Source organism: Erpetoichthys calabaricus, chromosome 9, assembly GCF_900747795.2.
Source record: "Erpetoichthys calabaricus chromosome 9, fErpCal1.3, whole genome shotgun sequence".
Classification (NCBI taxonomy): domain Eukaryota; kingdom Metazoa; phylum Chordata; class Cladistia; order Polypteriformes; family Polypteridae; genus Erpetoichthys; species Erpetoichthys calabaricus.
This window is the reverse complement of record NC_041402.2, coordinates 96,215,937-96,241,812: the sequence shown is the minus strand read 5'-3', so window position 1 is coordinate 96,241,812 and position 25,876 is coordinate 96,215,937. Positions and strand designations below refer to the sequence as shown.

General features: G+C 35.6%; 1 protein-coding gene across 1 annotated transcript in view; it reads left to right on the top strand.

Moving 5' to 3' along the window:
• casp2 (caspase 2, apoptosis-related cysteine peptidase) overlaps window positions 1-24,715 on the top strand; it is a 51,847-nt gene extending 27,132 nt beyond the window's left edge. The window contains exons 3-11 of the mRNA XM_028809971.2: window positions 2,035-2,190; window positions 2,443-2,509; window positions 2,593-2,687; window positions 2,899-3,078; window positions 3,161-3,289; window positions 3,437-3,527; window positions 3,612-3,761; window positions 14,923-15,032; window positions 23,646-24,715. Coding sequence (XP_028665804.2) covers window positions 2,035-2,190; window positions 2,443-2,509; window positions 2,593-2,687; window positions 2,899-3,078; window positions 3,161-3,289; window positions 3,437-3,527; window positions 3,612-3,761; window positions 14,923-15,032; window positions 23,646-23,783 — 1,116 coding nt within the window. The 3' untranslated portion in view covers window positions 23,784-24,715. The remainder of the gene's footprint in view (window positions 1-2,034; window positions 2,191-2,442; window positions 2,510-2,592; window positions 2,688-2,898; window positions 3,079-3,160; window positions 3,290-3,436; window positions 3,528-3,611; window positions 3,762-14,922; window positions 15,033-23,645) is intronic.
• Window positions 24,716-25,876: the final 1,161 nt, after the last annotated feature.

Below are 25,876 nucleotides of genomic sequence, written 5' to 3'. Positions count from 1 at the left end.
TGCTGTTTTCTTGGTCTAGATGTGAACTGAATATTTATGTACTCATTCATCTTATGTTCTTATGTTCATTCATCTTATGTCACATATTTGGCCTGCACATTTGCTGTGAGATAATGACACAGTTGAGGCATAAACATGGATCCTTACATGTTTTTTTTTTCCTTCCTGTTGATGTTTTTTGCATTCCTAAATTTTAAGAGCAGACATTATTTTCTAATTATGTTGAGTCAATGCCTCAGAATTTCCTCCATGATTTCCTCCACTTCCATTCAGAGTAAAGGCATTGATATACAAGGGGAGTCACGAGTGGGGGGGACTATATTTTTACTGCTTTGATGAATTCTAGTGGTGAATGAGAGAAATAACATTTTAATTGCTATGCAGTCATCTCTCCTTTTTAATGGGTTTCATATTGCACAAAAATGCTGTAATTAAGTCACATCTTTGAGCAAAAATCCAACCTGACTGTTTAACTCAAATCGGATATGGACGATCAAAATTGAAACCGAATTCTGTACTACATTCAAAAAGTAACTTCTGTCTGTTCTAAAAAAATCAGATACCGGGTGGTTTTTGAGTGTTTACACCAAATCCAACTTGTGTCAGATATGTAAAAAAATCTAAATCAGGTAAAATGGTAGTGTATAGTAATGGTAGCATTAGATTGGATATCAAACTGCACAGAGATATAGTATTTCAGAGTGCATATTTTAAAACCATCTGTCAACAAGTAACATGCCAGGTAATTGTGAAATTGTGCCACAGCTAAACTATATCAATAGTCAAACCTTCTCTAATAAAAACTGTCCTTCTGGTCTTTCTGAGCCCTGGTACCTTCTTCCCATTTAAAATTAATGTTAAAATGTCTCCTTAACTGCATGTTTGATGATAACTTAAAATCTGTGCCCATAAGTAAAACAAATTATGGAGCCTGTTGTCAAAGAGATTCTGTTCTTACCTTGTCTATGTTTTCCAGTAGTACTAGAATAAGAATTCATTCTCATTGGGTATTTTTTGACTTTTCCAAAGTTTGCACCACCAGATATTCTAAGTCCCCAGTCAAATTTGTAACTTTCAAGGAGCTAGCTATCCATAACAAACACACCCAAGGGGTGATTAAACTTATCAAACCTATTTAATCTAGTTCCGATTTATATTGGCTAAAGCCTATCCAAGCAGCATCAAGTACTGTACAAGCCAGGTACCGCCCTGGACGAGTCATCAATCCATTATGGGGCATGCGCTAAATCATGCAAATTTACTCATTACAAGGCAATTTTGAGTTGGGATGTGGAAGAGATAGCTCCAGGACAATGGGTACATACATATCTTGATTCTGTCAGTGTGTCACTGATGTTTGCAGGTTTTATCTGTTTCTACAAGCGTCTTTCTTCAGGTTTTTCTCCTACATCTTTAAGAGATGTGCGTTAGGTTAATTGTCGACATAAAATAGATTAGTTTTATTAAATGGTTTTGTGTGAGAGTTGCTTCCTGAATTATGCCTTCTGCTGCTGGGATTGACTCTAACCGTAAATTTTAATAAGTGACATTCAAAGTGGATGAACAGATTGACTTCTTTATAGATCCACAAATGTAATAAATAGTGAATGTATATGTAGAAACATTCTCTGATTTCATGATGGAGGACCTTTGACGTTTTAAGACTTCTGTTTCTCATTTAAACTGCTGCCCCATCACAATTGGAAGACCCAATTGGAAGCCTTCCTGGCAGAATCAGTGTTTATTTTTTTTTTTCTCTAAAGAAAGTTTTTGAACTTGGTTTCACTTTTGCAACACAAGTGTTTTGGGAAAAATAACTATGTCATTACGACTGTTAAAACTTCAACAATGAAGTGCTTTATTAAATAATTAGATTGAATATTACTCATTTTCTATGTTCAATGTTAGTTACAATACCATAATATTAATTATTTATTTTAGACTTTAATTAGTATATAAAACATTGTAACATTATCACATTTGCTGTTTCTAATGATTTTGCAATAACTATACACATTCCTTCTCCTCTTCTAGTCAAATGGAACTACCTATAGCCAGAATGTGGAACTTCTATCCCTTTTGCCAAAACGTGGCCCTTCAGCATTCAAAGAATTCTGCTTAGCTCTGGTGGAAACTAAACAAGAGCACTTGGAACATATGATCCAGATGCAAGCCAAGTTTAAAAAACAGGTGTGCAGTTTTTTTCATAACTTCAGTTAATTTTTAGAATTGAGAAAGTGCTTACAGTACATTTCTTTGTGTTCACTTTTAAACAAGAACTCTGCAAATCATTAGAGGTAATGTAACATATCTTAAACAAGAGTCTGTTTTGTAAAGCTTTAGAACTTTGTTGATCATTTCCAACCTTTCACCACTGCCATGTAAAAGTTATTTGTATATATGAGCTCCAAACAAAGTTAATAATGTACCTGCCTGTTATAGATATCAGATCTTCCATTGCCAGTTCAAGAAGAAAATGGCCATCGACCCAAGAGAGCACGTAAGGATGGTAAGAAAAAAATGACATACACTGAATATTTAAACAAACTTTCATCTTCAAAATGTGCCACTAACTTGTTACTTCTGTTACAGTGGCCATGGAGTTCAGTTTGGATAGTGGAGATGGCCCAGTACCCCATTTTGTTCAGCCTTGCACTGATGGTTTTTATCAAAAATTACACAGACAGGTACTTGTCTTTGCTGTGGCTCTTACTGTTGCATCCTTTTGAATATCTTTTGCTCACCTTATTTGAGTTTTTATATAGAGTGTAATTTTTAATCAGTTAATAATTTTAATGCTACAGCATTTTATTTTGGCAGTAAAACTACCAGAAATGTTGTGCTGTCTTCAGAGTACAGTATATATATATTTTTCCCCTTCCTTTTGTCTCACTTCAGGCATATCGGATGCAGTCTCTGCCTAGAGGTCAAGCTCTTATTCTAAGCAATACTGATTTTGACACTAATGTCACTGAGCTGGACCCACGACCTGGTGGAAAAGAGGATGAATCAACTCTGTGTCATTTGTTCACTGAACTGAGCTTCCAAGTCACATTGATTTGCAATAAGTCTTCACAGGTTTAAATTACTTATTGCTTATTTCCTTTCCCCACCTATAACTGATATGGTTTATTCATTATATGGTCTTATTCATTTCCAGGATATGAAGAACATTTTGGTTCAGTTCTCAAGACATAAAGATCATCAATCTGCTGATGCTTGTATTGTTGCACTTCTCTCACATGGAATAGAGGGGGCAGTTTATGGAGTGGATGGTGAATTGCTAAAGGCAAGTGTACATTTTTTTATTAATTTCTGTTCCTATTTAGTGATATTCTACTGATAAAGCCACCTGCACTTTCAAATAAACATGAAAATCAAATATACTGGAGGTATTAAAGAAAGGATTTTTCCATTTTGTCTTTCCTTTTTTAAGCTTGATGATGTGTTCAGTTTTTTTGACAATGCAAGCAGTCCTAACCTGCAGAACAAACCAAAAATGTTCTTTATCCAAGCTTGTAGAGGAGGTAAGGATTTGTTTTCCTACTCCTTCTGTTTCACAGGTGTTATGACATTGGTTTAAATAATGTGTAATTGTCTGATATTTGTAGAAATGCCTGATGTAGGAGTAGACCAATTGGATGGTTCAGAGCGAGCAGAGTCACCAGGCTGTGAACAGAGAGATGCTGGTATATCAAAGCCACAGAAACCTCGCCTTCCAACACAGTCAGACATGATTTGTGGATATGCTTCTCTTAAAGGTTTGCAGTAGATTAATTCCTTAATCTTGCACATTATTTTTGTATTTCCCTGTACGTCTTTATTTGGTTATTATACCAATGCAATTGCACAAAGTACATGGTATGCGTAACAGTAACCAGGTCATGAAATATTTAGTATAGCAACTAGGAAATACATGTAATATTTAAAATAAAAGGAAGCTTTTAAAAGGTAGTTCTAAGCATTATTGTGCAGTTATTGAATTAAGAATTTCAGAAGAACAGATGGTGTACAAATTAAACACTATCCATGTGTAACATAAATAAAAAAAATACAATTCAGAGTTGAGTGTGATGAAATTCTGGATCTGCTGCTAGCCCAAAAAGCACCATTAGTTAATTGCCGTCACTCTTCATTGTCGTATCTAAAGAACATGTTTGATTGTGATTACATGCTTTTTCCAAGGATATAAAAGATTTCTTTTAGAAAAATGTTTAAAAATCCATTTAAAATGCCTTTACATATCTCTGCGTTGTAGTTTTTGGTATTCAAATGTAACATTAGAGTAGCAAATTTAAAAAAAATTCAAATAAAAAAAAAATCAATACTCAAATGTCTATGGGCTGGTCAAATACTCCGCAAAAAAGGCACATTAAATAACCAACAATGGACAAAAATAAGGAGGAAGGGTAGTGCTTCACTGGAAGAAAATGTTTTACTTTATCAGGTACAAAACACATTCCATGCTAAATATTTCAAGCAATACCTGCATGTGCCATATTTTTGGCTTTCACATCATTCAGGTAAAAAAAAAAGTGTTAGAAGTATTCTGCTTCTACAAGTAACATCTTTTTCTACTCCATTAGAGACTGAAAAAGTTTGTAATTTTTGTTGCATATTCAGAGAAAATAACAATATAATTTTAATTTGTATTGTAACCAGACACTATGACCATTTGCATATACCTAATGTGGAATTTTGCAACTACTCAGTCACTTACTGTGGCTATTTTGGAAATTTTTGGAAATTCTAAGTTTATTTACCTTTTAAAAAGTTACATTTTCGTCCTGCGGTGGGTTGGCACCCTGCAGGCCCCCGTGACCCTGTGTTTGGATTCAGCGGGTTGGAAAATGGATGGATGGATGGAAGTTACATTTTCTATTGTTCCTTGAATAGATGCATGTGTTATCTTAGTACAAAAATGCATACTTTTTAAAAACTCCATAGTATCTATAATAATAAAAGGCAAAGCCCTCACTGACTGACTGACTCACTCACTGACTGACTGACTCACTCATCACTAATTCTCCAACTTCCCATGTAGGTGGAAGGCTGAAATTTGGCAGGCTCATTCCTTACAGCTTACTTACAAAAGTTAGGCAGGTTTCATTTCGAAATTCAAAGCGTAATGGTCATAACTGGAACATATTTTTTGTCCATACACTGTAATGGAGGAGGCGGAGTCACGTATCGTGTCATCACGCCTCCTACGTAATCACGTGAACTAAAAACAAGGAAGACATTTACAGCTTGAGTCACACGCGGGAACGAAGGTAAATGACGTTAATTTTTGACTGTCTTTTAATACTGTGTAAGCATACATATTAACACATGTGCAATTAAACGTGTGCATTTACGGGGTGATTTCTCAGGCTTAAAAGCTCACCTTTTATCAAACGCGGGAACAAAGGTAACTGACGTTGTTCACTGTCTTTTAATACTGTGTAACCATACATATTAACACATGTCCAATTAAACGTGTGCATTTACGGGGTGATTTCTCAGGCTTAAAAGCTCGCCTTTTACTAAAAAGGTAAATGCAAAACTATTTTCAATCAGTTTATTGAAACGCTCCCGTTAAGGATTGCAATAACATATTCGCGAGATAAAAGAACGAAGTAGGGGGAAATGGAGGAACAGCCGCAAACAGCGAAGAGCAAAAAATTAATTAAACAATTGAGAACGGAGCGAGTTAAGCATACAAGCATGTTCATAAGGGAAACAAAGCACGGTGTAAAACGTAAGTTTAAATTAAGTTTATAGAAACGCTCCCGCTGCGGATTGCAATAACATATTCGCGAGATAAAAGTTTAATGAGAAGACACGAGGTATAAACGAACTACACGCCGTGGCGCAACGTTAGGGGCAACAGTTTCAACCATTCTATGATCTGCTTCTCGCAACTGAAAGACGGCACATGGCGGATGTTAGCCGACTTGCTGACCGCAACGTTAGGGGCTTCAACTATGGCGCTGACGCCACATCTCAGTGCCAACACTTTGCAGACTGTACTTAACTCTTTTAGGGCGGATGTCGACTTTTGTCGACAGGAGGGGTTGAAGGCGAATGTCGACAAAAGTCGACATCCAGGGATAAAGGGCGACAATCAGCTGTTAATGGCGACAAATCTCACTGTCACGTCACAGGCATTCCCTCTGTGCTTGGAGGAATGCTAGACTCGTTGACTCAGCAAATAAACCTTGCGTGTGCGTGAGTTGCGAAATGTAAACAAAGGCAAGATGGCACCGACATGTGAAAAGGCAGCGAAGCAAGTGCAGAAAAGAAAACACTTGGCAGACTTTGTTTTGTGCATTACCGCGGAGTCGGACTCTTGATTTTTCAGAATCGGACTTTATTGGCAGTGATCAGGAGATCGAGCAAGAGAGTTAGAAGCAGGCATCAGCTGATCAGACACCAGCCGATGCCGCGCGAGCGGATCTGCTGCCAGTTGAGTGCCTTCGCGCAGCCGATGCATCTACGGCAAGGTTCGCATGGGATAAATACACATACATTGAACCGTTGAGAGCCGATCTGGCTACCGGAATTTACAAGACGGCATGGCTTGCTTTTGGACACGACAGATCACCAGCTGCTGTACTTCAGGCTGCTGTCTCCTGATGCTGCTTTTCAGCTACTGTCAGACAAGACAAACAGGTAGGCAGAGATTTTTTTTTGAATCGCGGGCTGCGTTTGCATCGCATTCTCGTTTTTCAAAGTGGAAACCCACAACGAAAGACGAGATGAAGCGCGCTGTGGCATTACAAATAGAGATGGGACAGAACTGGTGATATAACTTCAGGGAGCATTGGTCCAAACGTGTTTTGTCCCCTGGTGGCTTAGGTACGTGCTGCTGCAAAGTTTTATTCACTTCTGTAATAAACAGAAGCAAATCCCATGGGGTGAGCCAGGCTATAATGCCATACATAAAGTTCATAAAGTTTCAGAAGATGAAAAGAGGTGACACTACGGTTTTCATGCAGGCAGAAAACTTGGTGGCAGTGGCATGGCACGATGGCAAATGGGTGACTTGTCTCTCTACAGTACACACTAACAATATATGTTAGAAAATGCAGCAACAGACAATTGAAAAATAGGCATCAAAACAACACATATTGTAAGGAGTGCAATGTGGCAATGACTGAAATTGGCTGCTTTGAGCGAGATCAGACTGTGCTGTGTAAAATGTATGTGATATGTATGTGAAATCATAGAGAATTCAGGCTCATACAACATGCAAGACAGTAACATTTGTCAAAAGTAAATATTTTTTGTTGATTTGATATGTTAAACAATTGCTTTGTGTTCTTTTTTAAAAAATGTTAGTTTTTGGAAAAATATTCAGCCCTGGGAGAAAAGAAACAAAAAAAAAATTAGCCCTAAAAGAGTTAAAAGACACGCCCTCCTCACTGGACAGTTAAAAACACCAATCAAACTAACGATGACATCAAGTATTACCCAATCAAAACTAGGAAAGGAGGCATCTTCATAAAATGCGTGTGGGATGATTTGCATGAGACGCTGCTTTAAAAAAAAAAATTATAAAAAAAATACGGGATAAATCCCGTCCAGTATTGATTCAAAACGGGACGCGCAATTTCATTCTCAAACGCGGCACGATTCCGTATTTTAAAGGACGGGTGGCAACCCTACAGTGCCAGGTAACCACCCATACAATCAGATTGTGATTCACACTAGGAATGCAATGAATGTAATTACCCCGATCTACATACAAGGCGAAAGTCTTGCAACATTCAAAGATGATGGTTTGGGATAAGTACACCATACAACATAAAAGAGCTTATGAAGCCTTGAACCGAAAAAAGCAAGATCTCAGAGATCGTAAAAAAAAAAATAGGAGGTAATGTCGTTTTACTCGCTGTAGATTTTAGTCAAACATTACCAGTTATTCCACGAGGGAGACCAGCAGATGAACTCAACGCGTGTTTAAAATCCATGCTTCTCCCACGCTCTGTTATATGTCGCGTGTTCTCGGGTAGGTGCACCAAAAAATTTATACATTTAAGCATGTAATGGGCAAACAAAAAATGAGGTATACCCGAAGGCACTGCAGTAGTACTTAATGTAACTTTACTTCTTAAATGTTAATGTTTTACTGTTTAATAATTTATACGCTTTTTATATGTTGTTCAAATTCTTTTATCAAAATACCACTGACAGCGCAATGCACGATAACATGGAGTGAATACACCATACGCATCCGCACACGGCTGCCCTGCTGTGCGCAGATAGGAGTTGATTCTACAATAAAATAAAATAAAGATAAAAAGAGTAAAACAATCATCACCCATAAAGCGTGTGTGTGTGTATATATGTGTATATATATATGTTGATATGTGGATGTGTATATGTATATATATATATATATATATATATATATATGTAGATATGTATATATATGTGTATATGTATATGTATATATATGTTTATATGTGTGTGTGTGTATTTTATATATATAAAACACAGCAACACTCATAACAATGACAACACAATTACATTGACAATCATGTTACGTTATTTTTAAAATGTTTCCTTTACTTTTTCATAACCTCTTTAACACACTACTTCTCCACTGCGAAGCGCGGGTATTTTGCTAGTCAAATATAATATGGAAATGACAATTCTTTACTGAGGACAGCTATCACCTCATTATCTTTAACATTTACTTAGTGGATTTCCTGCACAGCACAGTCTTTTCAGGCAGTTTCTATTCTAACTACAGGTTAGCAGCTGCTGTGCACTGTGCTCCTCTGATAAATACAAGCAACCACCAAACTCCCACTCTGTGCTGGGCATGCTTTGGACGTCCTCTTGATTCAGTGTTTTTTCCGAACACGATGCATTTTGATGACAACTGTAAATGTAATAAGTGAAGTAAAATATAGATACAGTTAAGATTTGAAGCACATCTTAATTTCAGGTGTAAATCATGAAGATGCTGATGTTCTTGTAAGACGCATATTCTGGTCCCTGATCTATAGTATATTATAGGTGGTATCTTTCATAAATAGGACGAAATCACTTAATAAATGTTCAAGCAACTAACTTTTTTATTTTACTCTGTAATCTGTATTTTAAAGAGACCATAAAACTGTTGATAGCGCTATTTCTTCATTCAGCACATTTCTGTTCCAAATATTGTAATGCCCATTGGTAAAGTGCATATAAAGCCACCTCTTGTGCCTGTGAAGCCTCTTCTGCTTTCTATTCCTCACTCCTCAAAGTACCATCATTAAATCCGCATTTTTGTGTTATAGTGAACATTATTGTAAAAGGAGAATCAAAAAATGCCATTTCCCAGAAAGTGTTCAGTTCTCTCATCAACCAGTTTAGTGTGCATATAATGTTTTCATCAACAACAACATTTATTTATATAGCACATTTTCATACAAATAATGTAGCTCAAAGTGCTTTACACGATGAAGAAAGAGAAAAAAGACAAAGAATTAAAATAAGAGAACACTAATTAACATAGAAAAACTCCAGATGGCTGGAGAAAAAATAAAATCTGCAGGGGTTCCAGGCCATGAGACCGCCCAGCCCTTTCTAGGCATTCTACCTAACATAAATGATCAGTCCTCATTGTGTTCAGGGTTTTCATGGAAGGACTTGATGATGATAGTCACATGGACTTCTGGCCTTTAATCCATCAATGTAGGGACATCATGATGCTTTGATTAGGTGGTGGTGGCACAGGTCGCCACCACAGAAAACCGGAAAGAGAACAGAAGAGAGAGTAGGGGTTAGTACGGATTTTGGAGCCACCATGAATAGTAATAATAATTAATTGAATATGCAGAGCATCAGGATTAAGTTAAAATGAAGTTATGAGAAAGCCATGTTAAAGTAATGTGTTTTTAGCAGTTTTTTTAAAGTGCTCCACCGTATCAGCCTGGCGAATTCCTATTGGCAGGCTATTCCAGATTTTAGGTGCATAACAGCAGAAGGCCGCCTCACCACTTCTTTTAAGTTTAGCTGTTGGAATTCTAAGCAGACACTCATTTGAAGATCTAAGGTTACGATTTGGAATGTAAGATGTCAGACATTCTGATATGTAAAATGGAGCGAGATTATTTAAGGCTTTGTAAACCATAAGCAGTATTTTAAAGTCAGTTCTGAATGACACAGGTAACCAGTGTAGTAACATCAAAGCTGGAGAAATGTGCTTGGATTTTCTTTTCCTAGTTAAAATTCTAGCAGCTGCATTCTGCACTAGTTGCAATCGATTGATGTCTTTTTTGGGTAGTCCTGGGAGGAGTGCATTACAGTAATCTAGTCGACTGAAAACAAAAGCGTGAACTAATTTCTCCGCATCTTTCAATGATATAAGAGGTCTGACTTTTGCTATATTTCTTAAGTGAAAAAATGCTGTCCCAGTGATCTGATTAATATGCGATTTAAAATTCAGGTCACAGTCAACAGTTACCCCTAAATTCTTTACCTCCGTCTTGACTTTTAATCCTAATGCATCAAGTTTATTTGTAATAACCTCATTGTATCCATTATTGACAATCACTAAAATTTCAGTTTTCTCTTTATTTAGCTTGAGAAAATTACTACTCATCCACTCAGAAACACAAGTAAGACATTGTGTTAGTGAGACAACAGAGTCGGGGTCATCAGGTGCTATTGATAAATACAGCTGTGTGTCAGAGAGCTGTGTTTCAGGCCGAGATAATCTGACCTAACGGAAGCATGTAGATCGAAAAGAGCAGCAGACCCAGGATAGAGCCTTGTGGAACACCATATAAAATATCATGTGTCTTTGAAGTATAATTACCACAACTAACAGAATTTTCTACCTGCCAGGTAGGATTCAAACCAATTCAAGACACTGCCAGAGAGGCCCACCCATTGATTAGATAGATAGATAGATAGATAGATAGATAGATAGATAGATAGATAGATAGATAGATAGATAGATAGATAGATAGATAGATAGATAGATAGATAGATAGATAGATAGATAGATAGATAGATAGATAGATAGATAGATACTTTATTAATCCCAATGGGATTAAGGTGATTACTAAGAATATTGTGATCAATGGTATCAAATGCAGCACTCAGATCTATGAGGATGAGAACAGATAAATGGCCTCTGTCTGCATTTACCTGCAAGTTATTTACTACTTTAACAACTGCAGTTTCTGTACTGTGATTTGTTCTAAAACCCGACTGAAACCTATCAAGGATAGCATGTTTATTGAGGTGGTCATTTAGCTGCATAATGACTGCCTTCTCTAGAATTTTACTTCAGAAAGGCAGGTTAGAAATAGGTCTAAAATTTTCAAAAGCAGAGGAGTCAAGATTATTTTTCTTTAGTAGGGGTTTAACTACAGCAGTCTTAAGACAGTCTATACAAATAACAGTACAAATAATGTTGATAACATTCTTAAAACTGCTTAACCCAATTCAGAGTTGTGTGGCTTCCCAAGCAGTACTATTTTCCGTTTTTCTGTATAGGTTATTACAACAATATCAATGAAATTGTTTAAATTCTATTAAAAAATCAATTGGTAATTTAATATAATTTTTTTCTTACCTGCTATCCCATCACTTTAAAATTTACAATGCCCAGATAGCCTAATATGCACATTTGTTTAAATGTTTCAGAAAAAATGCGGATACACACAAACTCCACACAGACTACGACCAGGAAGGGGAGTCAAACTCGCATGGCCTGGTCAGCAAAGTATCAGCAATAACCAATGTGCTGCCATGCCTTTGAATTTTTGTTGTTCTTCTTTTATCCTTTTCTAAAAGGCAACATCAGCATGACACCTGTGCTGTTTCTACCAATGCACATCTTTAACACAACCCAGTTGTCAGAAACAGAGAATTGCACTGCTTAATGTGACCAATCTCTGACCTTACGAGCTATGGTTAGAACATCATTTATGACTTGTCATTGACAAAACAAAAATTATCTTTTATCAGTGTTAATCATACAGGTCAACATTCATTGAAAACACATTGAATGTTGCAAGTAGAAATGAAACATTTTTAAACAAGCATTTATAGGCTAGAGTTGATACCCCTTTAACTTAGGAAAAAAAAAATGTAATATCTCAGTGGAAGTGGAAGGAAAACACACGAAGAACATGTAAATTCCACAAAAAGAACCACTGCGCTCAGGATTCATACACAGAAGTTCTAACCAATGTGCTTTCAATTCACCTAATGCTTCCTGTGTACCTAATTTGCAGTTATATAAGAAACAAAAAGAAAGTAATGCTTTAAAGTAACCAGGTAGTTCAAAGCCTTACTAGTCTATTGACATTTACCACTATAAAGATAATGCAAGTTTTTAAAAAAGAAGAAAGTACAGTAACGTCTGTTCCAAAACAATCTCCTATTACGACATGATTCTATATTAATATTACTATCAACTTCCGATTGTAGTAAATCAGTGCATGTTTTACAATAACAGCAAGTTGTGTTCTTACTATAGTACATTACATACAATTATAAAATCATAAAAGTGTACACAGTAACTTTTTATAAGTTATGGTACAGCATTATAAAGAAGGTTAAAAAAGTTTATACTGTAACTTTAAACTTTATATACTCTTACCCTTTGTACTGTGCCTCACAGCGTTAAAGGTATTGTTGCATGAAATGTTGATATGTGAATATAATTTTGTACATTTTTTGTAGAGTATTTATCTATAGTATTGCTGGCATCTATGGTTACGTAATTTTTTTTTTTTTGGTAATGTGTCCTTGAGTGTTATGAAAAGTACAATTTAAAGAACTATATTATTATTGGTGTGTTTATTATTTACTACAAAAATTCGCTCTACATTTTCACTATGTGGCAGTAAACTTGAAAATGCATTACATTCACAAACTACAGTACAGTAACAGTTTTAAAAGTATAAAAGTCAAAACAGGGTACAAATTTAATTCTACAGTTTGAAGAAGATTGTCGCTTATCCTTGATTGAGATTTGAAACTGCTGTTTTTCTGTAGAAGCTCAAATACTCCACAAGCCAGATCATGCTTTCATTGCTAGTTTTATGAGGTAGTGTAGTCACATTATTGAAACGTTCTGAAGGTCTGCGTTTCTGTATAGTGTGCAATAGCAGCATGACTTGCGAATTTTGAATGGCTGAATCTGTAACATAGCCACAAAATATACCAGCTAAGATCTTAGTTTATCAGAGCAAGAAACTTATGTATAATAAATGCCAAAAACAAAAAAAAATCTTGTATAACCAAAAAAAAAGTAATTCTTAGCCATCTATCAAAATTGTGCAAATGAACTGTTTGTGGTACATCCTGCATATTTAAATGCAGCAAGGTGGCAGTTTATAGCTTACAGTGTAACAATAACTCATGTATATCAATCTCCTGCTTATCTGTAGTTCATTTGAATTTTTGTTCTTCATCATCTGGATGAACCTAATACGAGTTACAACATTTTAAAAGTACAGCTTCATATGGCTTAACTAAATAGCTGTTTGCATCATAACAACTCCCCTAAATTCTTGGTACCTTTAGCTGTTGCAAGAATATTTGCCATTCGTAAGATTTCTATTAATCTAGTTTCTGATTAAGCCTTTTCCACAACAAGCTTATGGTGATATGGAACTTGTTCCCTCAGCACTAGTGTCCTCGTTGAACAAAGCTAATTTACTTATGCTAACACAGTTTAGAGATGATTGATCTAACTTACCTTTAAACTATGTATGTGAACTAGTGGCCTTGCACTCAGACTGTGTGATTATTATTTACTTATTATTTTTTGTTGATAAATTCTTTATTGGAAATGTACAAGAATCATAGTCTAACAGACAATTACTCAAACATTTTCTAGAGCAGCTATCAAAAAACACTTTAAGGAACACACAAAAATACAGAGGTTTTGGAAGTAATTGATGATTGCTTTTCATTACAGTATATTAAGTCACCTATACAGAGAGAAGCCGGTCTAGATTTAGTATTTTGTAATAATCAGGATACAATTCAATGTAGTGGTTGGACCATTTTACACCTTATTATTTACACTAGTTAATCCTGTCCTACTTCCCGTGCCCCTCTTTCCACAATCTTTATTGTCTTTAATTCCTGCTAGTTGAGCTGTTGCTCCACACCTATTTTTCCACCTCTATGATCTCTATAGCACTTATTAGAGGTAACTTTTAAGACTCTAGCCAGAGGTCATTTTCATGTAATACCACTCAACAATTTCTTAAGTCTTGAATGTACTATTAGAGTCCCAGTGCAGACAGCAGACATTCCAGCAGCCTTAAGTCCCAGCTCTCCCTTGAAAGGTCAGGCAAGTTGCAGGTAACATGTCCACCATAATAGAAAGCATAACCAAACATAATTTAACTGTCCCACCTGCTGCCACTTGTCATGCTAGGGAACTTCTTTTAAATCATAAGTTCTTCTTCATTACCCTTGTTCTTGAATCCATGGACTAATTACTTCCAGAGCAGTATTTATGTAAACCTCCACAGTAGTAGTGCTATAATTTATTTTCATTTAACCAAGATGTTTTTTTGGCCCTGTCCTAATCTATAGCACCCACTGTCATGTCAGATCTCCTGGCACCTCGCTATACCCATAATATGTTTGGCTTTGTGCAGAAAATAATGTTTGCCAACAAATAAACAATATTTTCACCCATGTATTTCACAGAAAAGGAAATGGTACTGAAATTTTTCATTTCTTTGTTCCTGCCGCTGAATTGAAGCAGAAACAAATTTCAGTTTGTCTTTACACTTCATTTGAATTATTTGGAGCATGTTTTTATCTTTCTTCCTGTTGCAGATATTGTAAGTAAAACAACAGATTTTTTAAGGGTGATTAGTTTTTACTAAAGCCAGTCTGTATTATTGTGTGTGTGTGTGTGCATGATTGCATATACTTATTGTATGTTTTAATATGCTTCAGGAACTGCTGCTCTTAGGAACACAAAACAAGGATCGTGGTTTGTTCAGGCACTTAATATTGTGTTTTGTCAGCGAGCAAAAGACAGACATGTTGCAGATATGTTAGTTGAGGTGAGTGAAGAAATACATTTTAACACATTATAATATGTCATTGTTGCAGATTATAAATGACTGTATTTTGGATATAAAAAAAATTTAAAGCATTTTTGTAACAATGTTTAATTTAAGGTTTGCATTCATTTCATGAGTCTGGTTACTGGAAATCTCATTTGGTGACATATTTATTTCAGGAAAAAAAAATAATATGGCATATGTATTTCTAAAAGTTTTCACCACAAGGTGGCACTTGAAAGCCATTTTGAGCTTGTTTGTAATAGTGACTGAATAAATTGTAACCATAATTATTATACTTGCACCATTAAACTGGCGATGGGTGGCATGGGAAGACTAAGTCCTGCTTTTAAGAATGTCCAGGAATTTAAAGTGGATACTGCAGTTTTTTTTTTGTGTTAAGTTAAAGCATGTTTTGTTTGTCTATTAATACAGCAACCCATGCAATACCTAAGGGTTTAGAAACGGTTTTTTTGCAACTATAGATTGCCATTTGCTATTTACTCAATGTTTCTACAGTGCTGCAGAGTTGAGTGTCTGTTATTTGAAGTACTGCTTTAAACTACACAGAATGCATTTAAAAGTATTTCCTAGTCCTTTCTTAATTTTAGATGCTTCTTTCATGTCACCCCTCAATTTCTGAATATTTTAGTTTTAATTTCCATATTCTGTAAAATAGTAAAACTAAATATCTGCTGTTTGAGGTTGACATGGAAGACATACTTGAAGTATACAGTGACCAAGGTTCATTGTCATTGTATGTTTAAGAAGCTTGATCAATGTAATAGATACCATGTTGAATGCTTATAGCTATAGAGTGAAACATAACAGTAAATGAATTAAGTTGTAGCTTCAGATGCTGAGTTCATGTATTGTTTTGCAAACTTGTGAAATTGTAGCATTATTATTTAGTGACCCACCTTCACATTGTCTTGTCAAAGTGTGAAATTTAATCTTGATATACATAGCATGAATAATCAGTCAGTTAATCTTTATCTTATCTACTTCCAATTAAAAATTCTTTAGAAGGCCAGAAATAGCACTAAAATGAAACTACAATTCAAAGGAAATGTGATTAGTTAAATTAAAATGTATTGAAAGTTATAGTGCAGGAAACAATGAGTGTGAATAAAATATTCAATGAACTGAATGAACTTAATAAGCACATCAATAGTTCAAGACACTGGACAGCACTGTAAAGTATGGATGGCATTATCACAGTGATGTACAGGTGAAAGCTTTTTAAAGGAGAAAATGTTGGAATAGCACTTTAGAAAAGAAGAGATAACTGGTATCCCTTCAGGCACAATATATACATTATTACAGTGGACTTTTAAATATTGAGAATGGCAGCATTAGATGATCCTGACTATACAATAGTCTTATAGAGCTTAAGCAGTCTAGACTGGTATTCTGGAGTTAATGGACTTTACAGCTTTTTAAGTTACCAGCAGAATTTATACAATTATGTCAAGACACTGGCAACAGCACCTTTCTGAACCTGTTTTAATCAACTTACACAGTGTGAATAACCATTGAGAGTTTAAGTACTTGTTTATAGCAGAGATGTTTTAGATTGGGACTAGATTAATAAAATATGTTGAGGTGAATTTTATTTTATTTTTTTTGCTTTTTAGCATCTTAACTGCCTGCTTTTCAAATCAACCTTATGAATTTTTTGTAAGAGTGTTGTATGCATGATTTCAGTTATGACTTAATTAGCAGTGCCTCATGTTGTTAACCAGATATCAATAATGTTATCAACATTTTAAAAATACCATCCCTAAACATCTACTTTTATTAATGTGGTAAACCAAGACCATTTGATGGACTTTGTGTTTGCCTTACCTTATGCTGATAACACATCAGTTTTTGTGCCTGCTCTGTCTATCTCGCACCAGCACATTATTTGGTGAAAGCTGGGCATGTTTGCTATGGCTAATTATATTAACATACTTCCTTTTTGTGCTTAGTGCTCCTGTATGGTACTTCTTACTGTACACTGATTATCCACCCATCTAGTAGCCAGCTTGTCCTCTATTTGCCTTGAATTTTTCTAGGTCAGACTGCATAAGTTGCAGAAAGTATCATAATATAGCTTGCCCATATCATTAGATTAGATGGTGGCAACATTTTTTATATAGCATGTTTGCATGCAAAAATGTAGCTCAAAGTGCTTTGCAAAGTGAAATAAAAGGAAGTTTAATATAAAACATAAACAAGATTAGATGGTAACATTATACAGTGCGTAACAAAGAAAAAGGTATGGTCGAATGGCCAGGATGACAGAAAAAAACAAACAAAACAAAAAACTCCACTTAGGCTGGAGAAAAAAATAAATCTGCTTGAATCTGCAGACGTCTGCTCCACAGTGTCACCATTGCACAGCATTGCTAATACTGGGTAAGATGGATCCTAAAAATGAAGAGGTTGTTGGTATAATCTTTTTCTGCCTTTAGCATGAATTGAAAGCAGTTCATTAGATCAAAGTTTTACCCTAGTTTTCTACTTGGAAGGTGTGGATTCAGTGGACATATTGAAACTTGAGTGTGCCATGAGCAAATTCCTTCTGTGGTTCTATTCCTTTACCCACATTGCTCTCAACTTTTAGTTGACTGGCTGTAGCCTGTCTGTTACTTAGTATATATTTTGTCAGTCTTTGTCATGTTTTATAAAAATGGAATGTTAATGACCACTGGACTACCTTGATGTGAACGGTGGTTCATTCCTTACCACATGTGATGCTGTTGTGTGTGTGTGTTACTTAAACTAAGTGCAGTATGTATACCAAATATACAGTATAACATTATATTCTCAAGTCCACTTAATTCATTTCATAGTCAAGAGAGGGGCAGAGCCAACTCCCACCGCATCAGTCCCAAGGCAGTAACCAACTCCAAATGGAGTGCAAGTCCATTGCAGTAAGCAACTTATGTACAAATCTGCTCTTGCACTCACACTGGACCAATTTAGAACTGCCCTGTTAACCTGACAATTCTTTGTGAATTATGTAGGAAAACTGGAGTACCCCTAGAAAATATGTGGAAACCCAGGTGCTGAATGAGGTATCATAAATTAGCACCAATAACCATCATATGTGTGTGTGTGTGACAATCTGTCATACCATCATACATGTTGTCTAACAACGAAGAACATTTCATAAAGTCTGGTTAGTCATTTTCATAAGCTAAAGTCATTTTTGTAAACTAAACACATGCACTGTAGATATGCCTGTATTGATATTTTATTTTGAGAAAGAAAAATTCTCCCCAAAGCTTACCTAGGCAGTTTAGGATTGTATTTCAACCTAACAGGCATACAAAATCTGCATAGTCAGAAGTTATGATGGAAACTTAATTAGCATCCCTGGAAGTGTGAGGCAGCACTGATAATCCATGCAACACCTTTGTTTTTTTTTTTTTTGTTTTTTTTTTACTGTTAATCATAATGCAATATAATTTAGAGTTCATTCAATATGCTCTTAATATTAAGCATTTGCATTAAATCTATATTTTATTAGACCGCTTGAATTGAAAATGATTATGATATGTATGAAAACTGAGTTGTCAAAGTATGAAATTTATATTTTGGGTTGGAAACAACACATTTTTTTAATGTGAATATTTACTCTTCATTACAGATATCTGCACATTGTCATGCAGAAATTATATAGTCATTGAATTGTAGTGAAATGTTGTTTGTGAACTTGCTTGACCTAGGGAAATGGACATTATCAAAATTATAAGCAGTTCTATTGAATCAAAATAGTTTACATATCCGGGCAACCCAGGCATCACAAATGCATATCAAATTCCAAATTGTGGTGTCTAGTTTATATATTAGAATCAGTGCAGCAGTGGTTATGGTGTACAAGCTGTTGAAATTAAAAACATTTTATTTGTACACTTATTCCAGTAGATACAATACCACAAAAGTTGGTGCTGCTGCAGAGATTTTTATACCAAATGCCACGTTCATATTTAAGTATTGGGTTGAAGTGTCAGTGTTGTAATTAAGAAAGGGCTTTCATTTAAACATGTAATTTGCAAGCTTTTTTTTATTATTAAAATCAAGTAGTTGAGTTGTCAGCCCAACTACAGCTGACTTGAGGGCTTATACTAAACTTGGATTACAATAACGGACATAATCAAAGAGAAGGTTTAGAAGGCAGATAACTTAACTGGAAGTGCACCTCACAAGATCCTCAGTACACTTTGCTTCCATCGTTATTGGCAAAATAAATCATCTCTGCCTGAGCTGCAACAAAGTTCTTCAAGCAAAAGAAAAGAAAACTAATGAATGTCCCTAATAAAGTAATTGATTGCAAAACATCATGATTTTTTTTTCCTTTACCTGATTAAACTGGATCTTCCATCAGGATTATTTTGCATATTTTAAAGTTTCATAAGTGATTAAGAATTTCATGGCAATCTACATTTATGTAGCCTCAATATTTAAATGCTTATATGCAGATATTTAAACAGTATTTAAAATCTGAATCATTGTAATTTCAATTATTTCAATTCAATATTCAATTATTGGTTGACTGTTCAAATAGAAATATAAGGAATAATCTTGCTTGGATTTACCCAGTGCAAACCTCAGATTATGTATCATTGTCTTATGTAGTGTAACTAAATTTTTCCAATAATAATAATAAGTAAGATAGATTGAGTCAAGGGTTTCTCAAATCAGATGTAATAAGTTCGTATTTTTGCCGGTAAGGGTAACATTTTAACTTTACTTAAATGAAAAAGGGAATTATTTGTGGTATATTATAGACATGCATAGCAGTACTAAATACACTGAAACACATAAAAATAACTGTAATATTAATGTATTGTGACCCAGGTATAGTTGAAATCATCTCATTGTATGGTCCCTGGTAGTTCTTACTTTTAGTAGTAAATAGCTATTGACTGTTTGCATAATTTTATTTCTAGTTTATTGGACACGGCTTGAAAGTTCTGTTTGTTTGGTTTTGAAATGGAGTTTTTGTGCTGCATTATTTTACCAAACACTTCAAATGAGTAGCTGAAGTATTATCAAATTATTTTTTTACCTTCTTAACTCAATATTAGAATTATTGTAACATCGAAAGAGCAACAATACTGTTGCTTTAAATTTTTTTTGTTTGTTTTTATAGAATGTTGAACCTGAGTCTAATTTCACTATTTATGAAATGGTGAAATAATTGTCCCAGTAACCCATTACAGCTTAAATTCTTGTATCCAATATCCAATTAAGTAAAAATGCTATGTGTCATGTGTTTTAAAGTGTAGCACCATATGCATTTTGATTTTTTTTTATCACATCTCTGTAACATTCCTGTGAAAAGAGAGAAGCCTGTGTATAAGTAAGATAATTGTTAGTGAATTTGTCAGTTAATTACAAAATGTAAATGCCTTCTTTATAGATAGATAGATAGATAGATAGATAGATAGATAGATAGATAGATAGATAGATAGATAGATAGATAGATAGATAGATAGATAGATAGATAGATAGATAGATACTTTATTAATCCCGATGGGAAATTCACATTGATTGTCTTGTGCCTTTTTGATACTGTAAAGAGTACTGAGATGGGAGATACACTGAGACACGAGTTTACAAGTTGAGCATCCCTAATCCGAAATTCCAAAATCCAAAATTTTTTGAGCCACAATTGGAAAATGGCCTCACTGGCCTATGTGGGGCTCTGACCAATGTTCCCTCTGAGATATATATATATATATATATATATATATATATATATATATATATATTTTAATAGTAAAGAGAGGATGTGTATGATATACAAACCAGTGCTTACCATTTGTGACTGATTTCTTTGATGCCCCTTTTGAATAACAAGTGGCACACCACACCACGAACGATGAGAGAGGATAGAGCCACAGGTGCATTACCAAAGGGTGAAAGACACGACAACGGCTGCACAGCACTTCCAAACTGCTGTGCAAGAACTGGAGTGAGTGGCACAATTCAATGTGATAACACCCACACAGCTTAGAAGAAACAATAGGCCCTGGTCCTTTGTTGGCACCAATTTGTTATCAACCACCATTGTGGCCACGCCAACGAGCATTACTCACTGTGTTTTTGTGCTAATTTTCTGTGTGCAGTAACCTTTTAATCAAAACACAGCATCCTAGGTTCAGACTAAAAGCCTGCCATTGTTTGTTGTTTATCAGCTTATACATGTATTCTGCTAATGCTACTGTGCGTGAACATTGTATTACAGTAATCCCTAATCGCAGGGGTTGTGTTCCAGACCCACCCGCAAAAGGTGAAAATCCGCGAAGTAGAAACCATATGTTTATATGGTTATTTTTATATTGTCATGCTTGGGTCACAGATTTGCACAGAAACACAGGAGGTTGTAGAGAGACAGGAACGTTATTCAAACACTGCAAACAAACATTTGTCTCTTTTTCAAAAGTTTAAACTGTGCTCCATGACAAGACAGAGATGACAGTTCCGTCTCACAATTAAAAGAATGCAAACATATCTTCCTCTTCAAAGGAGTGCGCGTCAGAGAGAGAGAGAAAAAAGCAAATAGTCAAAAATCAATAGGGCTGTTTGGCTTTTAAGTATGCGAAGCACCACCGGACAAAGTAGCTGCAAGGAAGGGAGCAAGCATTTTTCAGCATTTTTTAGAGGAGTGTCCGTATCCTCTAGGCCAGTATGCGAACAGCCCCTCTGCTCACACCCCCTCCGTCAGAGAGAGAGAGAGAGGAAAGCAAACAATCAAAAATCAATACGTGCTGTTTGATCTTTTAAGTATGCGAAGCACCATGCGGGAAGCATATCGCTTGCAAAGCAGCCACATGTAAGCCCAGCAAAGAAGGGAGCACTGTGAAGGTAATCTTTCAGCGTTTTTTGAGGAGTGGCCGTGTCCTCTAGGGGTGCGAACAGCCCCCGTGCTCACAGTATATTTGAGGAGTTTTATTTAATACATAATACGCGCTGTGGTTGGGTAGCTTCTCAGCCATCGGCCAATAGCGTCTCTTGTATGAAGTCAACTGGACAAACCAACTGAGGAAGCGTGTACCAGAAATTAAAAGACCCATTATCCGCAGAAATCCGCGAACCAGCAAAAAATCTGCGATATATATTTAAATATGCTTACATATAAAATCCGCGATAGAGTGAAGCCGCGAAAGTCGAAGCGCGATATAGCGAGGGATTACTGTATGTATAAGATTATTAAAAAAAATATTGTATGAAACATAAATAACTCCTGTTTAGACTTGAGTCCCATCCCCAAGATATCTCATTATGTATATGCAAATATTCCAAAATCCAAAAATATCCAAGATACTTCTGGTCCCAGACATTTCAGATTAGTGAAGCTGAGCCTGTATTTATTTGTTACACAGTAAGTACTCCATGTAGCTGGTCCTATTAAATTAATAGGTGCTCATCCGATGGCCTCATGTTTGCAGGTGTTTGAATGGTTAAGTCTTTTTAACTTGCAAGTACTAAGGTTTTTTTATGAAGGGTTATTTGTGCAAACTAAAAGCCTCTTTTTGCTGGTTTGTATGTTTGAATGGTACAGTGTTGCTAATGTAAGTCCTGCAGTTTAATTGTTTAACTGCTCAGTTCATGTTTACTGTTACTGCGTATTGCCTCCTTAATAAGAAATGGAAAGGACATTTAGGTGGCATCCTTGTACTTTGCTGTTGGTACATATGTGGGTACATGGGTTTAGAAAGTATTGTAAAGCTAAAGCAATTAGTAATATGTTACTTTGCCTATTAAGTACCAATTCAAGTAACCCTGTTACAAGTTGAGAGAAGTAATTAAAGAAAGTAATCCTTTACAAATTATTGAGTAGCTACCTCAACTTACCTGCAGTTCCATAGTCCTGGTTACTTTTTTTATGGAAGGATTGTTCATGTGAGTTTTCTCTGGTGGCTTTCATCGTATTTATACATACAGCAGATGTGCACTTTAGGTTACTTATCAGCTCTGAATTATCTGTTTGATTTGTACATGAGTGTACCGTATGATGGAATGGCACCTAGTCCAGAGTTGGTTTCCACCAGATGCCTGATGTTGTAAGGATAGATGGAAACACATTCCCAATATGTATTTTGGAAGAGTGATTTGAAGTAAAACTGCTACAGACAACCAAATTTCAAGCAAAATTTAAATTACTTTATTGCCTTACTATATTTATACTATAAAATTGATATTTTTCTCAAGATGTAATTAGCAGTTAGGCCAATCTGTTTTTTATAGGTATGCACAACACTACACGAATACCATAATGAAAATCTAGCAATTCCCTCAGTTTTTCATTTGTTTTAAAATTCCTTGTATTAAATGACAACAACACAATTTAGCTCATGCAAAAGTTAAGATGCAGTTTGGGAATTTTAGGCAAGATTTTTGTAAGTAAATCATATATGGAATTTGTAATGCTAACACACATTTCTTTTAGGAAATTATAAGTATACAGTATATGCCTTCTGTTTTTAATGTTTTTTTCCTTTCATATTCTATTTGTATTATATTTACAGCAGTGTGCTGTTTAAAAAAAAAAAAAAAAAAAAAAACTTGGTTACTTTCTTTGCTTTTTACATCTGTTATTGTATTTTTAAACAGGTCAATGCTCTAATCAAGAGCAGAGAAGGATATGCTCCTGGAACCGAGTTTCACCGTTGTAAGGAAATGTCAGAGTTCACCAGCTCCCTCTGCAAAGATCTCTATCTGTTTCCTGGACATCCCCAAGCCAACAGTTAAAAACAAATAGGAATGGACACTTGCGCATTAAGTGACTTTTTTTGCATATAGGAACCTTTCTAATTCTCTTGCTTACAGTCTTTTCATAGCAGTGAGTAAAATCAATATGCGTGGAACCACCTCCTTCTGCCTCCACTGCGGTGCTCCACTCTGTGCAGTATCAGGAAACAATCATTCTCTGTTGAGAATTACTATAATCTTTTAGACTCCGATTCTTAGCAGTGACACGGTAGAGTATGTGTAATTACTGGTAGTTTCTATTTTTTTAATGTTTTTTTAATAGTGTCACTTTTTTCTTTTACTATGCAGAGTGTATAGTTTCTGCTGCTATTCCAAAGTTTTTACCAACATGTAGTACCATCTGTTCACCAGCAGATGTTGCTGTGTGCCATGGAAGCAAAGTTATACAAAAAATGTAAATGTGTACTCCAATATTGTGGGGCCCTCTAATAGACTTTCATTTTGTTTTTAATTATTAATACAACATCCACTATAAGAAAGCTTTACAACATACAACATTGAAATTTGTAGTTTCTTAAAAAATATATAATATTTAAATGCAACATTTTCTTAAGTATGTTGCTCCTCATCATGTCAGGTTTTCATGTATTACTAGTTTTTGGTTTTTTTTCCTATGCTAATTGCATTACATATTCAAACATACAAATTTAAGTTCAGACACATACTTGGTGGCCCCGAGAGTTAATTTTACCATTGAAAACCACACATACACATTTAGTAGCAATCCCCGACTTCAAGAAACATTGGATTGTTCATTCAGAATGATGTATTTTTTCAGAGTATTACTCATTTTGCTTCTGATTAGTATTTTTGGTGGGATTTCATAACACCAACTTTGACACTGCCATCTGTAAATTATCACTGCCAAAATTGTTTTTTTTTAATAAAGTTGACTTCATTTTTCTATTTAATTTTTTTTCATTATCTGCATTTATAATGATTACTTTAGCTAATAGTTTTATCCAAAGAAATGTGCACATCACAAGGACTTAATACAATTTATATTTTTTTCAAATGATGCATTGGTAGGTTAAGTTGCTTGGTCAAGCTCATATGGAGCGGCTTGGATATGGGCTTTTCAGTTGAAAACCGTACCTACAATATCGGTCTGCACTGATTCATGGACAATTCCATAAAGTTGAATTCTTACTTTAGCAAACTCCTACGTATATACATTACAATTTGGACTCTTGAATAGTGCAGAAGGTGTCCTTTCTAGTTCACGTGAAAGTGTGAAGTATTTGCAGAAATACAATCGGTCAAATGGACTACAAAAGTATTGATCAAAATGATAGATACTTTATTAATCCCAAGGGGAAATTCACATACTCCAGCAGCAGCATACTGATACAAAAAAACTATTAAATTCAAGAGTGATAAAAATGCAGGTAAAAACAGACAATTGGTGGAATTGAAGAGTCGCATAGTTTGGGGGAGGAACGATCTCCTCAGTCTGTCAGTGGAGCAGGACAGTGACAGCAGTCTGTCGCTGAAGCTGCTCCTCTGTCTGGAGATGATACTGTTTAGTGGATGCAGTGGATTCTCCATAATTGATAGGAGCCTGCTGAGTGCCCGTCGCTCCGCCACAGATGTCAAACTGTCCAGCTCCATGCCTATAATAGAGCCTGCCTTCCTCACCAGTTTGTCCAGGCTTGAGGCGTCTCTCTTCTTTATGCTGCCTCCCCAGCACACCACCGCGTAGAAGAGGGCGCTCGCCACAACCGTCTGGTAGAACATCTGCAGCATCTTATTGCAGATGTTGAAGGACGCCAGCCTTCTAAGGAAGTATAACTGGCTCAGTCCTCTCTTGTACAGAGAATCAGTGTTGGCAGTCCAGTCCAATTTATCATCCAGCTGCACTCCCAGGTATTTATAGGTCTGCACCATCTGCACACAGTCACCTCTGACAATCACGGGGTCCATGAGGGGCCTAGTCCTCCTAAAATCCACCACCAGCACCTTGGTTTTGCTGGTGTTCAGGTGTAGGTGGTTTGAGTCGCACCATTTAACAAAGTCCTTGATGAGGTTCCTATACTCCTCCTCCTGCTATATATAATATGATATGAAGGGGA